Source organism: Neovison vison, chromosome 1, assembly GCF_020171115.1.
Source record: "Neovison vison isolate M4711 chromosome 1, ASM_NN_V1, whole genome shotgun sequence".
Classification (NCBI taxonomy): domain Eukaryota; kingdom Metazoa; phylum Chordata; class Mammalia; order Carnivora; family Mustelidae; genus Neogale; species Neogale vison.
In genome coordinates this window covers 97,810,148-97,831,555 of record NC_058091.1, presented here as the reverse complement: position 1 = coordinate 97,831,555, position 21,408 = coordinate 97,810,148, and the positions used below count along the sequence as shown (strand labels likewise).

The window sequence follows — 21,408 nt, the reverse complement described above, 5'->3', positions numbered from 1 at the left end:
CTGAGCAGAGAGCCCGATGCGGGACTCGATCCCAGGACCCTGAGATCATGACCCGAGCCGAAGGCAGCGGCTTAACCCACTGAGCCACCCAGGCGCCCACATTATAGACTGCTATTTTTTAAGATGACTCTCAAGCATGAAGATCCAGCTACTCCAAATCATTAAAAAAAGGAGTACAATATAAAAAAAAGATATTTTGTTATTAGGTATGTTTAATTATATTTAAATTTATGGGAAGAAAATTTAAATAGGCCTATCACTGACCCCAAAAGAGACTTATATGCTGCAGGAATATTTGCTACCTTTGTCCTCCATGAAATAAGGGTGTTGAACTAGACCATTCTTAAAATTAATTTCAATTCTTAAATTCTGATTCCAGAATAACTTATTTTATCATTCCTGAATATTGATTAGCCAGAATATCTTGTTCCACAGTCATGCCCCTCTCCCAAAGTGACTTACCTATATATGGCATGGATGAAAAAAGACCTTCTAGTAAACAATAGTCATTAAATGTAATTATACTGAGTGCTCCAAATTCAAGATGGATTGATATCCCAGTGTTGTCATTTACAATATAGAATGTGTTTTCACACAATGATTATGTTAGGGAAAAAAAAAGTCAGATTTCTGGGTCAAAACAAAAGCCTATTTTAATCATGATGTTATACAAGCTCAGTATTTTACTAATAGTTTTACTGGATTTTGAATACTGTGTTATAAGGATTCTTTTCCTCATAGGAAGAGTTCTGCCAATTGATACAAAGGTCACTGTGGTTTCTGCTCCAATGGTCTTAGGAAGCATCTTTCCCAGGGAGTAGGACCTTTTTCCAGGTACCCTAACTTACTCCATAGTGGGACATTTTTGAGAGGGAAAGAGGGAACTACTAATAATTTTTCTGTGATGACAAGTATAAATCATCATTGTCGAAAGAACACAAGGATGTATGGTTGTCCTAGTCATATGCCCCTCAAAGCGCATGGCCTATTTGTAGACACAGTAATATGGAAGCTGTCATTTATATTCATTTTTCATTGTAGTTATTCATCAATGTTTCCTGGGGATCTACTGCGTAGATCTACTATATCTGGGGATATCTACGATATCTGGGGTATCTACTATATCTGGGGATAGTGTGATAAACAACATGGTTACCTGACTTTATAGAACTTGGAGGCGAGTATGAGATGGAGACATTAAATAATTGCAGTAATGTATGAGTGTGATAACCGAGGAAGTCTAGGGTGTCAAGGGAGTACCCAGTAGGGGGTCTTCAGCTAATAATTTAAGGCAGGGCTTAGCAAATTTTTCTGTAAAGGGTCTAGTAAATATGGTAGGTTTTCACTATTTTAGGCCTTAAGGGCCATATATGGTCTCTCTCCTCCTCCTCCTTATCTTCCTTTTCCTCCTCTTTTTCTCATTTTAAAATACTTTAGAAGTTTTAAAACCATTGTTAGCTTGAGGCCTGTAACCAAACAAGCCATAAGCAAATTTCGCCCATGGGCCATAGTTTGTTAGTGCCTTATCTAGGAGATAAGGAAAGCTTTTTGGAGCAAGTGGCATGCAAGCTGAGGTTTGGAATATGAATGAATGAGCCAGCCAGTTAAAGTATTGTAGGAAGAAGTGGAGGAATAACATGTGTAAAGCCCAGAGACCAGAGACTGTATCGTATCTTTAAAGAATCAAAAGAGGACCAACCTGGCTGAGATGTGAGAGATGACACAGATGTGAGAGATCTGTTCCTAGAATGTTTTATAATCCATGTTAAGGATTTTAGGCTAGATCCTAATGGTCTAGACAGGTTCACAAAGGATTTTACATGAAGGCGTATCATGATCGGATCTGCATGGGGGCAAGAGAGGTAGCAAGGAGTCCAGTATGGTGGCAAAAGTCCAAAGGAGAGATAATGAGGCAGCAAAAACTGGAATGATCATATGACAAATATATGGGTTCAGTGCAGTTTGTGCGGTGAAATTGGCTGGATCTGTTGTTTGATTGAATGTAGGGGATGAGGAAGAGAAATGAGGCAAGGATGACTTCCCGGGTCTTCCTTAAACTAGTTTTCTTCCTTAAACAAGTTGGTGGCTTATGGCAACATTGACTGAAAATGAACCCTAGAAGTGGAACAGTTTTGGAAAATAACATTGTAGTTTTAGGCATGCTAAATATGAGGTATATGCTAGATATCCAAGAGGTGATACCCAATAAGGAGTTAGATGTACAGCTCTATTCTTCACAGGAGAGGTCAGAGATTTGAAGATCATCTTATAGATGGGAACTAAGACCATAGGACTGAATGAAATCGCATATTTAGAATAAGAAAGGCCTCTCAAAGTTGAAGGAATGGCTAGACAAGGAAGATCTCACAAAGTATACAAGAAAGAATACACAGATATGTAGGAGGAAAATTGGAATATTGTAGAGAACTAAATTCAAGGAATGAAAGCATTTCACAATGGATGGCATGGTTCTAGTATTAAATGCTGCAGCTAGGGAAAACACAATCAGGTTGGAGAAGAAATTACTGGATCTAGTAACATAGACTTCATTGTTTATCTTGATACAAGCAGTTTCAGAGAAATGGCGGGGTTGGAAGTCAGACAGCCTTGGGTCGAGGAGTGAGTGAGAGTACGTGGACATGGTGAAAGTAAAACCTATTATCGAGAAGCATAACAAGTTAAAAGGTTGGAGGAAAAAGAAGGAAACAAGATGGTAGCTAGACCTGGATGTGAGAACGGGGACAGGATTTGCTAAAATAGGGGAGGTCTTGAACATGTTTTAATGTGCATGAGAAAAAGTTAATAGAAATAAAGTAAGGCTAGAGGAGCAAGGTTATTTGAGAAATCAGGAGGATGTAGGATTCAGAGCACAGGTGGAAGAATACAAGATTGCCAGTGGGGCCAACCAGCTTGTGCTCTGGCCGCTAAAACATTCTTCCTGGCATAGGGCTGAATCATACTGGAGTTCTTTGTTCATATTTTCAGAATTGTACCCTTTGGGCTAGAGGTAGCCTTATACAGAAATAGGAGCATCACCAAAGAGGCAATAGAAAGCAGAAAGGATGCATGAAGATGCTTGTCAATTGTTTTTCAGACAGAATTGACAGTTCAATATTCTTCCTTATTGTGAATCCCAATCTTCTTAACTGGGAGACTGCCCCCACTTTTAGTGTCAAAAACTTAGAAGACTGTCATAATAGTAATCATTTCTTAATTATCTATTGATACCGGAAAAATACATGTTGACATAAAGGTACTATATATTCAGCAAATCTTTTAATCACCATATAGCTATGTAAATTTTTTTAAGAAGTTGGTAATCTATGTGTCAAATATCACTTTTCCAGTCTATACAGTGCTTGGTTATCATATGAATCCTCAGATTCTCTGCAATAATTTTGATAATAATAATTTAACTTACAGTAACTTAGCTATAGCTCAGACCCACAAGCCAAGGTCCTGGGCTCAACTATTGCTTTTAGTAAAGGTAATCTCACATGGAAAAGAGAATAGTACTTCCTTGACTTTCAAAGAATGAAAGTGAAATTCATTTTTATTTCAGAAGAGAATCAGTTTCACATTTTCCTAGGCATTTCATATAAGAGTTTGGCCAAGGATAGGACTATAGAGAAAAGGCATGAATGGACAGGTGATAACATGGGACAGGGTTTAGGGACCGAAGAGGAGTGTCATGATTGAATAGCTGGAAGGTGGTTTCTGGTGTTTAAATGAGCTTTCTTCCACCTATTCTACTTGTTCCTCTTCCTCTACATGTTCCTCCTCTTCTTCCTTCTTCTTTCTCTTTTACCAGCAATGCTACATATTTTCTACCAATATAGGTCAATCCTGGAGTGAGATGGGAATTATAGATGGTTAATGAAGTTGTCCTTCCTAGGGATGAGAAAGGACAATCAATTGCAGATAGAGAGGAAAGTCCTTCTTGGGGCTGCGGTGCCTCTTATGTAAGTGAAAAATATTTTTTCCAGTAGCTCATGTGCACATAGGGACATTTATACATTAGGCATATATAAATTGTGAATGACCTTTCTTCAATGTATAAGAAAATAAAACAAGAATCTATGATCCACAGTTGGAGAACTCAGGATGGGATAACAGACACAACAGACACAAATATAAGTGAGTTGTTTCAATTGTTGAAGAAATATCAAGAAAGGGGTATGTAGAGGATGAAAAATTCTGTCCACTTAGTTTCATTGGCTAGGGTCCAGCAAATTAAACCAACATAAGACCGATTAATGAGAGAAAAACAAACAGAAGTCTACTAACATGTAAATCACCCATATACATGGAGAACTTGGTGATGAGTAACTCAAAAGAGTGGTTAGAACTTGAGCTTATATAGCATGTTAGCAAAGAAAACAAATTGTGTGGAAAAGTAGCAAGACAAATAAAGGGACTTTGAGCCTCTAGGGGTTGTAAATTGTGGGAAGGTAAATACGTAGAGAATTTAATAGTAGACAAGGGTACATAGCAAAGTTTATTATGTAGATTCCTCTGGTATCATCTCTGGGCTGATAGGGGCCTAGAGTCTTGGATGAACTTCAGTCCTTCCTAGGAACGAGAGGAGAGGATTCATCTTTAAAGATTTATCTCTATCTTTAGGCAAAGAGGGGGAACACAGAGAGCTTTTCTTGTTTCTGCTACTTCTTAATTGCCTTCAGCTCAGTATAAACCAACATGCCAAAGTGGCATTTTGGGGGGAGGCATATCCTGCTACCTTTCAAAAGTCTGCTGGTAACCACTGTCAGACTTAGATTCCCCCCCATCCTTAATTCACTTCTGTGGTTCTAATGAGGGAAAATTGCAGTTGATTCCTATAAGTTTGACCCTGGGGCATTTAACATTTTTAAGCACCATCTGTATCTCCTAAGAGACTTCATTTTGATCTAAATTAGTATTAAGTTAATTAAGTTGAATTTTTATTCTTAGAGATTGATAATCTATGTATGATGTATCCCTGTATGTAGGGCATGGAGGATAATTTCAGCTCAAAAGTATCTGTGATTTATAAGTGTTCTCTGCCTGTTACAGAACATATGTAATTTTCTGGCATTACTAGTGACTGAATTTGGGGCCAACTCAGGCAAAACTGTGAGGTAGGCAAAGACTTTCTTTGGCATTTGACTTCTTACTTCCTCTTTCTACTTTAGGCATCTATTCTGGCCTCATTTCTAGTTGTTACTTAGGTATTTGCACTTTAATAGAAAGTTGCTGGGGAAGGGAAAGCCTTCAAGGCCCTACTAGATAATTCTTTCCCCATAGGATTTTAGTTGGAAATGGCATCCTGCAGGAGAGGCATTCTCTGGAGAAGGGCAGCCAGGAGTTTGTGCTGTGGGCAGTGTGGGCCTGTCACATGGGGTCCTGAGCATTAACTCTGAGATGGGTCTTTTCTTGTGTCTTCAAACTATTCTTGAGGTTCCTTGATCTTGCATTCCCCTGTGGCTACTGCCGTGTTTTTCCTCATCTCTTCATAGTTGATGTCTTTAGAGAGAAGTCTGCCCTCATTGACTTCTTCTTATTTCTCACTCCATCTCTGCCTGCTCATTGTTGCTTCTTCCCCCATTACTTCATGGAAATTGCACCAAGGAACATCAGCAATTATAAATTGACTGGATGTTTTCTTCTGATCTATACAATCTCTGCTGAATTTAACTCTGAGTCTTCTTCCTGATTCTTAAAATCCTATCCTCCTTTGGTTTCTTGGCAGGGTGATATGCTCCCCTGGTTCTGCAACCTCTCAGTTCTAGAGGAACTAGTGGACCCGGGGTTGGGGGTGGGGATGGGGAAATATAATATCTAGCAGTGTCCCTGTTTCTTGATATGGACAATTGAATTTTCTCAATTCTTATATCAAGTACTATGCAAACAAATATTCAAGCCCCCTTTTGACTTGATTGCTGGTCTGGACCCTGGCAAAATAAAAAATTTGGAGTCACCATTGCCTAGGCATTGCCTCCTCTGCATATTCTCCATCTCTTCAGTCTTCTTCTACCCATACTTCCAATGTTAGCGATCACTAATGTTTCATCAATAACCACCTTCCTTTCCTCTTTCCCCCATCCTGACCTGACCAATGCCTTGGCTTTTGACTCCAGGGTCCCAAATTTCTACTTCTATTCTAGGCTCACCTCCCTTCCAGATCTGAATCTCCAACCACCCATCACATTATCTCCATTCGACCTACTTTAGAATGCCTTATCTTCTGCCCTCCACCCCATATCCAGTCTCCCAAATTAGTAGTCATTCTTGGCCAACTTGCCTTCTGAATGGCTTTCTTCAGACAGTCCCAAAGAGTTGCTAAATCTATTTCCTTAATAGATGTTCATTTCATTCTCTTCCATTTTCTCACTATTGCCTTGGTGTGAGTCTTTATCTGAGCAAGAGCAGTAGGAACTGTTCTCCCTTTTATTACTTTAAACCTCTATAATTCTAGCGTTTGCACAAGGAGGAAGTGCTTTTTCTAAAAGACAAATCTGATCTGTAAACATTGGTATAAACCTGCTGACCGGGCTCCCTTTATTTTGCAGAATAAACTCTTGGTTCATTAACATAACATCTGATGCACTTTGTAATTTAACCACCTTCACAAGACCCTGGCTTCCTCTTCAGGTACCACATCCTTTCACAGTACAACCTTTGGACAGTATGTTCTTTTGGATCATTCTTAGTTTCATGATTGTGTCTTATCTACCGATCTAGAAAATAGACTCTATGCTAAAAGGAATTGTGGAGTGAACTCCCTTTCTATAGGTGTGGATTGACTGAAGTGCATGTCAGGGAAGGGTAAGGAAGGGCAGAGCATGTATCATTTCTCATCTGTTTACTATTGCCTCTCATCAACAGCCTGACTAGCCTCACTCTGAGGTACAAATAACTTCGGTGATGTCCCAGGCACCCTCCAAACCAGGACCATCATAACAGAGATGTGAATAGCCTCCATTCCTCAGAAATAACAGTGCATCTTAATCTAGACCCTTCTCTTTATGTTTATTGCTGCATAAACTTTCCAGGATTTAAAACAAAGCTGGACCTTTTGGGGGTAGTTGAAGGATGTGCTGATGCTGTCATTTGACTGATAGCTGAAGAGGAAAAAGTTATGAAATTCCCTATACTTCATCAACCAGACCTGTTACCACATGTCAGATAGTAGTTCACTGTCCTCCCCAGGAGAGAGGACACAGTAGACTTTGGTTTCCTTCTGACTTGATAAAATAAGTATGTGGCTTTGCTGGTTTATTGTGTGTTGTATGCTACATTGGTTTGAAAGATAAAAAATAATAATAACATTAAAACTATCTCCCTTCTTTCTTCTGGCTTGGATTTATATTGAATAACTTAGATTTTTGTTTGTTAGTTCTTATCTTCATTTTAATTTTTGAGACTTCTCGGGGAACATTCTCCATTAATCAGAGCCCTTAAATAATCAGAATCTTAATTGTCAGGATTAAAAAAAAAACACTGTGATAGGTGTAGTAAAAACATTATCACACACACAAAAAATGCTTCTTGACTCTGTCCTCATTGTCTCTTCTAATTCAGGCAAATTACCTGGAATGCCCACCTCTGTGATGTTAGACAATGAAAATGGGTCAAAATGGTTATTCAGAAGCGACACTGTGATTCCTATTCCACTAAATATGCTGCAGGCTCAATGTCCTTATTACTAAGATTGCAAGGAGAGAAATATACATTTTTAGAAAAACTTCCAACAATATTTTCATAAGCCCTCCATCTGTGTTTATGTAACACTTTATGCAAATGTTTATGTAACACTATATACCTACTTTTACTGCAGCACTACATTATATGCCATTATAGTACTTTGTCTATTTGTCTGTCTCCCCTTGAATTTTAGTGCTTTGAAGTCAGGGAGCCATTTCTCTTTGTGTCCTCATCAGCTAGCACAAATTCCATGAGAATCATAGTAAATATTTAATTGATACCTATTTAAGCAAAGGCAGATCCCAGAAAAAAAAAAAAAAAAAAAAAAAGAACTTTTGGTAAGTCTGAGTCCCAGAGAAAATTTGCTACATTTGAATTCTCTATTCTTTTTTGGGGCTGTGGAAGATAAACTATATAGCCATTACTTGCTAATTACATTATCTGAGATATGGAAATCTGACACAAGTTTTGAATCTCCTCAAGAAAAGATGGTGGCGGGGCACCTGGGTGGCTCAGTGGGTTAGAGCCTCTGCCTTCGGCTCAGGTCATGATCCCAGAGTCCTGGGATTGAGCCCCACATCAGGCTCTCTGCTCTGCGGGGAGACTGCTTCATCTTCTCTCTCTCTCTGCCTGCCTCTCTGCCTACTTGTGATTTCTGAACGTCAAAAAAAAAAAAAAAAAAAAAAAAGATGGTGGAAATTTGTTTTCTTTCTTTTTTTTTTTTTAGATTTTACTTATTTATTTGACAGACAGAAATCACAAGTAGATGGAGAGGCCGGCAGAGAGAGAGAGAGGGAAGCAGGCTCCCTGCCGAGCAGAGAGCCCGATGCGGGACTCTATCCCAGGACCCTGAGATCATGACCTGAGCCAGAGGCAGCGACTTAAACCACTGAGCCACCCAGGCGCCCCTGTTTTCTTTCTTATTATGTAAATAAACATATAATATTCTCAATTTTGTCTCTGTCTGCAACATCTAAAGTACTTACAGGAAAGGTTATCTGACCTCTGTTCTCTAAAATACTTTATTAGTTTAAAAAGTCTCTAAAAGTTTCCCTCATGTAACCTTCTAACACTAGCATGGACATTGGAATCTTGAATTCTGCTTCTCATCTACATTTCTGTCTGACCCTTCTTTTGTATCCTATTTGACTTAGCATAGGGCTGAATGCATAATGGGTACTTAGTAAAAAGTGGTTAATTGATTTATTTCTCTAGTTGCTCAGTTTTAGGAAAACAATTTGCCTTATCCTATTAGAATTTAAATTAATGGAATCCTAAAAATGCAATGTAAACACAGATATTTATAATGAGGATAGTTCAAATGACCGGGCTGGACTATGAGGGATATGCTCAGAAATAAACCCTGGGATCTTCAGAGGGACTTAACTTTCTGGCAAACATAAGAAGTTGGTGAAACCTGTGAAGGACTACAGGTGATAACTCAGACAGCCTAACAGATTCCTCTGAATTAAGACATCAGGCCAAATGGGCGGGTTTTTGCTTAATTCTAATTTAATCATTTCAAATGCAACATTACCAGTGATATCAACCACACAAATACGTTTAAAGATCTCAAAATCAGGTAACTACATAGCAAAAGAATTGCATTGGGTAAAATAAAACCCAGAGTAAATGCCTTGGTTAGTTCAGGTTAGCATTTAAGTGAAACTTCTTTTTTCCCTTTTGGTTCCAGGGAAGTCCTTGCTAATTTTCACTCGTTAAAAGAGGGTATTTTCCACTGCCTGGATAAGGCGGATTGTATTGTAAATCCTGCCTAAATTTAGTTTGAATAAACCAGTCAAGAATTTAACCTCTGTTTGACAAACTAATTGGCTGGGGGTTTAAAACCATCAGTTATGTAATAAAACTGTATGCAATCAATTAGGGTGAACTGATTATGTTCAGGCGGCTTCATTTCTGAAGAATCTTGTTAGCGAGAGAGCTCTCTGAGTTCCTTGCCTACCCCTTAGGAAGCAAGTCAGCCTTCTGTATAAGCATGAGGTTTTCAATTCCCCGCCAATTTCACAGGGCTTTCAGGTAATGGGCTGCATTTTACCGAAGGGAGCAATGTTAAGTGCATGCGAAAGACTGGTTCTGGCATATTATCGTTTCCTTAGTGAATCACAAATGAGCTATTAATGTCTGGCTCCCTCTCTGGACGCCCCAGTAGAGGGGCTGGGTACAGGAAATTAGGAGTCTGAGGTGGGGGCAAATGCAGTCCCTCATGGGCTGGCTGTCCTCTAACACCAGAAAGTTACAGATCTGATTTGGAGCCAGCAATCCAGAGGAGTTAGAAAATAAGAACCCTGGTATGATCCTTTATAATGAGCTGGACACTGGGAATCTGGACAAGAGAAAGAATGTTCAGGGAAAGAAGCGGAGGGAAAGGAGATAGAGTCTGGTGACTCTTTTCAGTGGAAGGAAGAATTAAGTTTTAGCTGTTGATGACATTAAAATGTTCTCTCCAGGGGCACCTGGGTGGTTCAGTGTATCCACCTCTTAGTTTTGGCTCAGGTAGTACTCTTAGCATGGTGGGATCGAGCCCTACATCGGGCTCTGCGCTCAGCATGGAGTCTGCTTGTTCCCTCTCCCTCTCCCATCTGCTTTCTCTAAAATAAATTAATAAATAAAATCTTTTTTTTTTAAATGTGATCTCCATTTATCAAGAGGTTTTTTTTTTTTAAGATTTTATTTATTTATTTGTCAGAGAGAGAAAGTGAGCATAGGCAGACAGAGTGGCAGAAGGAGAAGCAGGCTCCCTGCGGAGCAAGAAGCCCAATGCGGGACTCGATCCCAGGACGCTGGGAGCATGACCTGAGCCAAAGGCAGCCACTTAACCAACTGAGCCACCCAGGCGTCCCTATCAAAAGAGTTTTGATATTTTAAACTACTATTCATAATTTTCATTCTGTTTGCATTCTAGAACTGCTTTTTCCAGAATCTTGCAATTGAAGTTTTTTTGTTGTTGTTGTTTGTTTTTTTTAATGGACACTTGAAGGTTTTTGTTTGGTTATCACAATTTGTGTTATATTTTAGTTTCTAAATACGCACTAATTTCTCAGAATACTATGTAATTTCATTGTTTGAATGAAGGCACAGCTTCCTATGAGTAAGTATCTAATGCTTATCAAACCAAGACCAAGTTCTCTTAAAACACCTTCAGCTAATATTTCCTATGTAGATCTTTAGGTTGATTACTCATGCAGTTAGTTTTAAGTGTGTGTGTGTGTGTGTGTTTGTGTGTATGTGTATATATATATATATGTTCTGTCCTCACGAGGTGTATATATACACCTCGTGAGGACAGAAGCCAAGTCTGTCCTATCTATGACTACTCCTCAGATAATAGCTCTTACCAAATATTTGTTGCACTAATAATGTGGTTCTGGTCCTTACAGCAGCCCCAACAGCACAGAGGCCATCTTTATAGTTATGATAAACACAAAAAGAATAAAATAAGTAGTTCAGGAGAATTAAAGCTCTCCTGACAAATTACATAGTACGATTTTAGAAGATCTTATAGTTGGAATGCAACATTGTGTTATGGTTTCCAATGTTTGATATCAAAGTACTTCTACTTCTACTAGGAAATAATGCTATTTCCTAACTGGAGAGCTAGTTGCTTTATAGTAAACATATACTATCTGATAACAGTTGATGAAGTTATTTTTTAATAAAGTCATTCTAGCATTCTTAGATGGAAACCATCAACCTAGAGTACCAAGTGTTGGAAAGGATTTGGAGCCAATGGAACTCACATACACTGCTGGTAGGAGCAAAACTACGGAGATACTCTGGAAAACAGATTGGCAGTTTTTTATAAAGTCATACATTTACTTAACATATTCCCCAGCAATCCTACTTCTGGTCACTTACCCTAGAGAAATGAAAGTTTATGTTCCCACTAAATCCCAGAGGCAAATGTTCAGAACATCTTGATTTGTGGTGGTCAGAAGCTGGAAACACTGTCCTCTAACAGTGGCACGGATAAAACAAGCCATGGTATATCCACCCAATGGACTCCTACTCAGAAGTAAAAAGGAACAAACTATTGATTTTATTGATATTAATACATGTAGAGAGATAATCCTCAAAGACCTGTGGGAGTAAGAGACACCATATGAAGAGACTACATATTGTATGATTTCAAGTACATGATATTCTGGAAAAAAAGAAAACTAGAAAGCCAAAGAAAAGGTCAGTCGTGGTTGCCAGAGGTCTGAGTATGGTTAAGAATACCACTACAAGAAGCGGGGTAGGGTTATGGACATTGGGGAGGGTATGTGCTTTTGGGTAAATTGGAAGGGGAGGTGAACCATAGGAGACTATGGACTCTGAAAAACAATCTGAGGGGTTTGAAGTGGCGGGGGGGGTGGGAGGTTGGGGTACCAGGTGGTGGGTATTATAGAGGGCACGGCTTGCCTGGAGCACTGGGTGTGGTGAAAAAATAATGAATACTGTTTTTCTGAAAATAAATAAATTGGAAAAAAAAAACTGGGGGGTAAAAAAAAAGGGGGGAACCGGATTGTTAGGAAGAGCCCCCAGTGCAGAAGCGTATTTTGACAGGCAAAGCTAAAGTAGCAAGTGTCATCTATTTATCTGCCTTTGACAATATTAAATGAAAATAAATACACAATTTTTTTACCTAAAAAAAAAAAAAAAAAGAATACCACTACAAATGGTATAGCACAGAGCATTTGGGGAGCATGAAGGAATTGTTTTGTATTTTAATTGTGGATACATCATCCATGTAAATGAGCGCCAGAATAAAAAAAGCCACCATATGATAATTTAAAAAGTAAAATAAGGGGGCGCCTGGGTGACTCAGTGGGTTAAAGCCTCTGCCTTCGGCTCAGGTCATGATCCCAGTGTCCTGGGATGGAGCCCCGCATCGGGCTCTCTGCTCAGCAGGGAGCCTGCTTCCTCCTCTCTGCCTGCCTCTCTGCCTACTTGTAATCTCTGTCTGTCAAATAAATAAATAAAATCTTAAAAAAAAAGTGTAAAATAAGAAAAATCTCTCAGCCCATAAAATTTAGGTAATTGTTTAAACAATTGAGACTTACTTAACGGTCAGGTGGTAAATTCTCAGACACAATGCAACTAGAGACTGTGGGTTTTGAAAGCCATGGGCTAGTTTTCTGAGAGGTGGAAAGGTAGAAAGTCAGTTATAATATAATTTTTTTAAGTTTTTATTTTTTTTTTTTAAGATTTTACTTATTTAGTTTAGAGAGAGAGAGAGATCAGGAGCAGGGGGGAAGTGTAAAAGGAGAAGCAGACTTCCCGCTGAGCAGGAAGCCTGATGTGGGACTTGATCCCAGGATTCTGGGATCATGACCTGAGCCAAAGGCAGATGCTTAACCCACTGAGCCACTCAGGTGCCCTATAGTATAATTTTTTAAATTATTTTTTTAAATTAAACTCTGTACCCGGTGAGGGGTTTGAACTCAGAACCTTGAGACAGAATCTCATGCTCTACCAACTGAATCATCCAGATGCCCCTAGAATAATTTTTTCAAGAAGACATACTACTTTCAAAAAGGAAACTCTCCTATAATTATTCAAAATCTGAAGCAAAGTTGTGGAATCTTGTTTGAACCCATCACTTTGTTGCCCAGTTATGTAGATTTCCCCCTCTGGTGTTTATTCTGGCATTAATTAATATAACAGAATTTGAAAGAAAGATTAGAAATGTGTTATGTTAGACATAGCCTTGCTTTAAGGGACATGCATATTGATATGCCAGGGAAACTTGGGCAATTTTCTCACTGCTGAGATTTTCTTTTTTTTTCACCCAGTCTGGAGTCCAATGGAAACCATGTATTTATTAAATGATTGATGTTCATGCTCCTTAAGAACCATGGGAATTACCATCCTAGATCACATCATTAGTCTGCCTAGTCTAACATCTTGCTTCTGGCTTAGGTAATTATCTGATGCTTTTGAGGGACATTTAAATCTTCCTTATAAAGCATTGACCATTGTTTCAAATACTGTTGATTCTCATTGATGAGATGTAGATGAGAAAGCTGGGCTGAAGAGAAACATTATAATACAACTAAATGCTTTTATATTTTTAAAAGCTAACTTTATTTTGACTATTTGATGATACTGCTGAGATCCCAAATAACAGGAAATGTTGTGATACACTTGATCTAATTCTCAAGCATTTGATTTTCTACTCTATTACAAGGCTGCAAAAACTACTAGATACAATATCTATCTCATCTAATGGATTTTGTACATTCAAAGTCCCATAGTTTATAAGATGAAAAGCAAATAAGCCGGTCTATATTGGTAATATGACTGTTTGTTGTTTTATGTACTATGGTCTCAAAACATCTTCTCAAACTCTTCCCAGGAGTTATCAAACTGATAAGTCTTTAGTTACTTTTTGCCATTTTCTCTGTGATATATTGATTCCTTAAGAATGAAACTGTTTAGGGGCACCTGGGTGGCTCAGTGGGTTAAAGCCTCTGCCTTCAGCTCAGGTCATGATCTCAGGGTCCTGGGATCGAGCCCCCCATCTGGCTCTCTGCTCAGCAGGGAGCCTGCTTCCTCCTCTCTCTCTGCCTGCCGCTCTGTCTACTTGTGATCAAATAAATAAATAAAATAAAATAAATAAAATATTTCAAATAAATAAATAAAATCTTAAAAAAAAAAGAATGAAACAGTTTAATTGGCAAATATAATTTGGTCCTTTTCTGCCTTCCCATCTCCTAGGTAGATTAAATGTACAGGCACTGTTTTGGGGCCAGTAGCAACTTATTTAGCATCTACAGCTTTCTAATGAAGTTTTTTTTTTTTTTTTTTAATGAATGCCAGGCAAAAGAAACTCTTCTGCAAACACCCCTGCATTGGAATATAGGCATTCTACTCAGTGAGAATATTTGTTGTTGTTTAGAAGCAGAGTTCTAGCTGAGGTTAAGAACTTGGAGGGTGCCTGGGTGGCTCAGTGGGTTGAGGCCTCTGCCTTCGGCTCAGGTCATGATCCCAGGGTTCTGGGATTGAGCCCTGCATTGGACTTTCTGCTCAGCGGGGTGCCTGCTTCCCTTCCTCTCTGCCTGCCTCTCTGCCTACTTGTGATCTCTGTCTGTCAAATAAATACATAAAAAATCTTAATAAAAAAATTTATAAGAACTTGGTAAGAAGGTGGCTATGACTATGGAAAGAATGTAGATGTCCATCAACAGATGAATGGATAAAGAAGAGGTGGTATATATATACAATGGAATACTATGCAGCCATCAAAAGAAATGAAATCTTGCTATTTGCGACAACGTGGATGGAACTAGAGGGTATTAAGCTTAGTGAAATAAGTCAAGCGGAGAAAGACAATTATCATATGATCTCCCTGATACGAGGAAGTTGAGAGGCAGGGTGAGGGGTTTGGGGAGTAGGAAAGGAATAAATGAAACAAGGTGGGATCAGAAGGAAGACCAACCATAAGAGACTCTAAATCTCACAAAACAAACTGAGGGTTGCTTGGGGGTCGGGTTGTAGGGGGAGGGTGGTTGGGTTATGGACATTGGGGAAGTTACGTGCTATGGTGAGTGCTGTGAAGTATGTAAACCTGGCGATTCACAGACCTGTACCCCTGGGGCTAATAATACATTATATGTTAATTTAAAAAAATAAAAATAAATTAACAAAAGGCAGCTATGTTACATGAACAGGAAGTAATCTAAGGATCAGGCATATAGAGAATCTTTCTACAGTAGTGACTTCTCAACTGAGATAACTTTGCCCTCCTGGGAATGTTTGGCAAATCTGGAGACATCTTTGGTTGTGACAATGGGAGTCTGGAGGAAGGGTACTTACTGGCATTTATTGGGCAGAGAACAGGGATATTGCTAAATGTCCTACAGTGCGTGGTACAGACTCTGCAACAGAGAACTGATCCAGTCCAATATGTCAGTAGTGCCAAGGATAAGTAACCACACTCCATAAAATGAAGAAAATTTGGTTTTAACATTGAGCACATTGCCTTGAATATGGCAGGTACAGAATATACATTGAGGTGATTTTCACAAGGGACTTCACAAATCAGAGTCAGGGCATAGAGGGAGAGTATTATTGTAATCAAGCAAATTGCAAAGCACTGTTAATGTAACAAAAACATCATGATATGCATTACAATTATTTTGTAGCATGTTTGATTAGTCACACATGGAACACAGCTCATTAAGAGGACTATTACCAGTATAGTATTTTAACCTGTGCACATAAGCATTGTTTTCCTCTCCTCTCTATCATAGTTAGTTTGCAAGGATCAGTCATCAGTTTTTCCTCATCTCTTCCTATCAAGGACACACAGTTTCTGGGGTCCGCATCACTAGCTGGGGTTCCCTGGCTCCCAGGATGGTTCTCCAGGGCTGCTTCTAATCTTATAGTTTGGTAATTCTCTGTGTAGCCGTTTGATCTTTAAACTTGAAGGATTTGGGAGCAGGAAATCCTTTTGATTTCTCTCTTTCTCTCTCTGACTTTTGGATCTTGAAAATACACTCTTTATAAGGAGATAGTCAATAGTTAGATGTCTTTCTTTTTTCAAGATTTTATTTATTTATTTGACAGACAGAGACCACAAGTAAGCAGAGAAGCAGGAAGAGAGAGAGGAGGAAGCAGGCTCCCTGCTGAGCAGAGAGCCAGATGGGGGGCTCCATCCCAGGACACCGGGATCATGACCTGAGCCGAAGGCAGAGGCTTTAACCCACTGAGCCACCCAGACGCCCCAATAGTCAGATGCCTTGACCAGAAAATAATTTAAATAAATAATTAGCTGTCTAGGGAAGAATGCATAGGGGACAGGATGGGGTATCTCAGTCTTTGGTTTGGGACTAAAGAAAACCACTTTCAGGATATTTGGGCAGATTTTTGTTTAGTCAAGGGGATTTTATGAATCTTGCTATGCTGCTCCTGAGAGCTAGCCTTCTAAAATTTTCTGCCCCATTCTCTCCTTTCCTGGAGATCAATAATGCATCTATGGGCTTGTGGATAGACCAGCAACCTTTCTTGGCTCCTTTCGTGGCTGATCATCCCTGACAAATTCTTAAAGCAGAACTGGCTTCAGATCAGCCTTTGGAATCCTAAGGGTTTGCAGACTAAGAAAGATCCCTCTCTAAAAATCATAGTACTGCCTGAAACTTGGTGCTTATCACTTCTTTACTTGACGATAGATTTTTAAATCTACTGGAGAGTTTAAAAGTTCAAACTTGTAAATGGAAACTGGGGCTGCTAGCTTATTAAAACAAGTTTTCATCAAAATTCAAAAATTCTTCTGTAGGAATAGAGGGTATTTTGGGGAAACCAAAAGTAGGAGAGGTTGTTTTTCCAAGAACCAAAAGGCCATCAAAGGCAAACTTTTCCTATTTCACAATTTCACCTTGGGCTTGTGCCATTTTTCTTCTACTCTTCACATCCAGATGTACAGCAGTTACAAGATAGTAAGGCAGGAAAGAGAAGGAGTTAAGATTTCCATTCTAGAGTTCACGGTTCCATAGCAGAATCTTATGCACATTATAGTCTCTATAAAACCCAAGTATTTATAATTAGTGTATTGCCCAGAGATGCGCACATCTATCTACAGTGTTATTGTTTTAAACCAATGATAATAAGTAGCCATCAGTTATCAATGTCATAGCCTTGGGGAAGAATGTTCTTGAGTATCAGTTTCTGAGACTCAGGTAAATTTAACATTGGTTCAAGCTGAAGAACTATAGAAATGAACCCTAAAAATAAGGGGAAAGGGTAAACGTTTTTTTCTTGATCATCAATAATATAATAGATTATACACTTTAAGATTTCACTTTATATCCTTATTTTGGCAGGTTGGTATTTATCTTTCAGAAATAACAATATTAAATGCTATAGAGAAAGGTTAGAGGGTTGAGACTGAGGTTGCATTAAAAAGAGGAGTTAAAAGCTTTAATTTATACTTGAGAATAACAAGATATGAAGGGATTTTGTGAAAATCCTTTGTTCATTAGATAATGTTTGTTTAACAAGAAATGAGTGTTTTCAATGAGATTAAACCGAGGATTTTATTGGAAAGACTTTAAGACGTAAGGTCTCTGTTCTTTAAACCCTGCTGATTTAAAGAAATATTACTAAATACTTTTAAGTCCATTTTTATTCAATTCTGTCTACTTGCCATTGGTTATATAGACTTAGAGCCTTAAATCATATTCTTTTATTCTTCGTTTGCTGTTTTAAAATTTTGGCAAGATTGTTTTCTTTGTGCTTGTTGTTATTGGAAGGGCCCAGCAGAATTCCAGTTCTTGTGTAGTCAGTGCTATTGGACGAAGCCATGATGTCATTGTCAGTGGGAAGCTGTAGCTAGGAAATCCCTTAAGTCAACAATGTGGCTGTGCAGCTGTATCGAGTCTTCTGTGGGTCTAAATTGAGGCAACCATAACTCCTATTTGCCCAGGACAACCCAAGTCCATACTTGCTGGAATACAGCTACTCTCCAGGTGTCTTGGTTTAAACAATAAGCTACATGGTCACTCCAAACTTAGAAGGCTATATGGAGAGAGTGGTAATGGTTCAAGGAGTTATTTTTTATGATAGAGTTTGTGTGTAGCTTGCAAAACGATTGGTAAAATTAAATTATTCAGGATGAAACAGAATGTGGTAGGATTCTGGGGCGACTGAGAAAGAAAACATTTGCAGACATTATCAACTACTATGCCAGAACAGGGAGGAGGAGAAAGAAAAAATAAGTATGGTAACAGCAAGGCAATTAATTATTGGGACAAAGCCAGGTGATGTGGTGGTGCTAGTGAAGAAAGGGACGCGTGCTAACCAACACTTGGTGCTGCTTGCAGAAACACGCAAAGTGCTTACATAGCAACAGCATAGAGGTCAAGGACATGGGCTTTGGAACAGACTGCCTAGTGTTCACTTTCCTCAAGCTACTGAAGAATGGAAAAGATGCTTAAGCCATGTATGCCTCATCTCCCTCATCTGTGAAATGGGAGTAAGAGTATGCCTCTGTGGCACAGAGGCATGGGCTCGGTGGGATCCCTATCTCTATCACTTACTTGTTCGGCAGATTTCTGAACTTCTCTTTAGTTGGTCTCTACATCTTTAGATGAAGATAAAAATAACAGAGGCTTGCTAGGTTAGACTTGCTACAAACCTTGTATGACCTCTCCATGCAGTGTCAGGGATGTGCTCTGTGCTTCAGTGTTAGAAGCCTCTCTCTTGGAACCTCTCCTCATAAACTTACCTATATGAGAAGGAATAAGTAAGCTATTGACTTTGTGGGTCTCTTAAATCTAATCATTTCTTAAGTAAGTAGGTTTGAGCATGTGGTTCCTCTTGAAGTACGGAGGGGCTGTGGGCAAGTGGGTACATTGGAGATGTGTGCGAAATGCCCTAGAAGAGAGGGTAGTTGATGCTCTGGTGTTGTCATTCAGGAGAGATTATGAGTTTAGGGCCCATTAGCATATGATTGATTTGTTCTTTCTCCCTTTCACGCTCTCTGTCTCTGTCCTTCTGTCTTTCTATCTCTCTCTATAATATCTGTTTCTTTTTTGGTCTTTCATGCTTTCTGTTTCTTTTTTATATTCTCTGTCTCCCTATTGTCTGTCTGTGCCTCTTTCTCTCTCTCCATCTTTCTTGTGTGTGTGAGCTTGTACGAGGGCATATTTGTGGGAGAAGGAGGCAAAGAACTAAATCCTAAAGAACATCTTTCCTTAAAAGGTTGAATGAAGGGGGGGGCACCCAATAAAATGATAACAGTTAAGGAGGAGCAGAGGTAAGAGAGAAACAGGAGATAATGATGTCCTAGAAATTAAGGCAAGAGAGCCTCTCAGGAACAGCAATTAACAAAGGTTGTAATATGTCAAATGTGATTAAATCAGAAAAAAAGCAACTGGGCCTTAGAACTGGACCTGAAGCTCAGGCTTCTAGTAACATCCCAGGCAGTAGCATTGGTAGAGTGATGGGGACAACCTGTAGACTTCAAGAGATGGAGACTTGTCTAAAAGATGAGAAAAACAACATAATAAGTAAGATAAATCAAAAGAAAAAGAAAACCCATCTTTTTGAGGAACTTGAGAGTTAAGGGAAAGAAAGAAAGGTGGTGTTTATAATATGGGAAACTTATGCATGTTTTACAAGAACTTTTAAGATCTAAGAAACAGACAGTGACTGATGAGGCTAATTCGTGTTCAAGCAGGAGGAGACAGGGATGAGATCACCCATGTAGAGATTAGCTTCAGAAATAGGAAAGATATCCATTTCTCTGAGTTAGATGAGAAGGAGATAAGAAAGAGTGAATATTTGAAAACGTCAGGAGAAAAGTGGGAGGATTAATTCCCCGTGTCTGCAAATGTATTTGTGAAGTCCATGACTTGGTCATGCAGGTAGAAAGCGAGGGAACACCAAAGCCTTAAACAGAACACTTGTACTAGAGATGAATGGAAGATGGGCTGATTAACATGGAAGGTTTGATGGAGGTTGGAGATAAAGTATTTGTGATAGCACCAAATGACCAGTTCACAGTTATACATTGTTTTCTTCTTTTTAATTATCTGATTTTCAATAGACTTCTTAGAGTTCCCAGGAGTAAAAGTGATGAAAGTGGATACATAGCTTTGCCAAATCAAGGATTTTATATGTGGACATCGGCAGAGAATGAAAAATGAAAGAATGGGACATTAGAGAATACTGATGAGAGAGAGGGTCCAAGGCAGTGATGGAAGGAAACAGCCACTAGATGAGTAAAGGAAGGAGGTCAGGAGAGGGCTGGTGGACTAAGACTCAAGTATCAGTGAAGTAAGAGAACAGATAGAGCAGGAACATATACAAATACAAACTTTTTTAAAATCAAAAAGCAGAAGGTTGTATTGGAGAGATGAGTTTTCTTTTTAAGATGGCAGAGTTGGAGAAATGAAAGGGCCAGGGTCCAGGAATTAGAGTGGGGACTAATGGCATGATTTCTAAGTGATAAAATCATTTTCATGCTGAATGTTGAATTGGATCTTGATGATAACTTATTTAGTCTAATCTAAATAGATTTAGATGGTAAGTTTGAAGTTCTGAAAACTAAGGCAACTTATTTATTTAAGAATAGTGGATTTGGGGGAGGGAGGTATGCCCAGGGAGGCTCAGTTGGTTAAGCTGGAAACTCTTGATTTTGGTTCAGATTTTGGTTCAGGTTATGATCTCAGGATCCTGAGATCAAGCCCCACATTGGGCTCTGTGCTCAGCCTGGAGTCTGCTTGGATTCTTTCTTTTCCCCTCCCTCTGCTATCTCCTCAATCATGCATGCTCCCTCCTACTCTCTCTCTCAAATAAATAAATAAAATCTTAAAAAAAAAAAAGAACAGTGGATTTTGGTAAAAGTGGTAGTAGAACCCAATCCTCCCTTTTTCTATATGGGGCTGTGTTTAATTAACTCTACAGTTATATACTTAAAACACTGTAAAGGAGGACACACTATTACAAAATGACTCTAGATAGTGCTTGGAAATTAACAAACCAATATACACACTTCCTACACACTTCATCAGATAAATCTATGGTGTCAAATCCTGGCAGCCTTCTGTGACCAATGACTTGTATATCAGAGAGAAAAATGTAATCCCGCTGATATGTGACATAAAAAGGTCACATTGCCTAACACCAGCCCTTGCTTAAGTCTAGTTAATTAGTGGTGCTTTTTGGTTAATTCAAGTGGATGGACCTCAAGGCAATACTATTTATAGAATTTAGTCTGAT

The 21,408-nt window shown here is 38.9% G+C and overlaps 1 protein-coding gene across 12 annotated transcripts in view; it reads left to right on the top strand.

Annotated features, from left to right (window-relative positions):
- PKHD1 (PKHD1 ciliary IPT domain containing fibrocystin/polyductin) overlaps window positions 1–21,408 on the top strand; it is a 475,771-nt gene that overhangs the window by 382,291 nt on the left and 72,072 nt on the right. The window contains exon 63 of one of the 12 annotated variants that reach the window (XM_044252724.1): window positions 6,549–6,599. The exons of the other annotated variants lie outside the window; for them this stretch is intronic. Coding sequence (XP_044108659.1) covers window positions 6,549–6,553 — 5 coding nt within the window. The 3' untranslated portion in view covers window positions 6,554–6,599. Of the gene's footprint in view, window positions 1–6,548; window positions 6,600–21,408 lie in introns of those variants that run through there. 12 annotated transcript variants of the gene reach the window in all.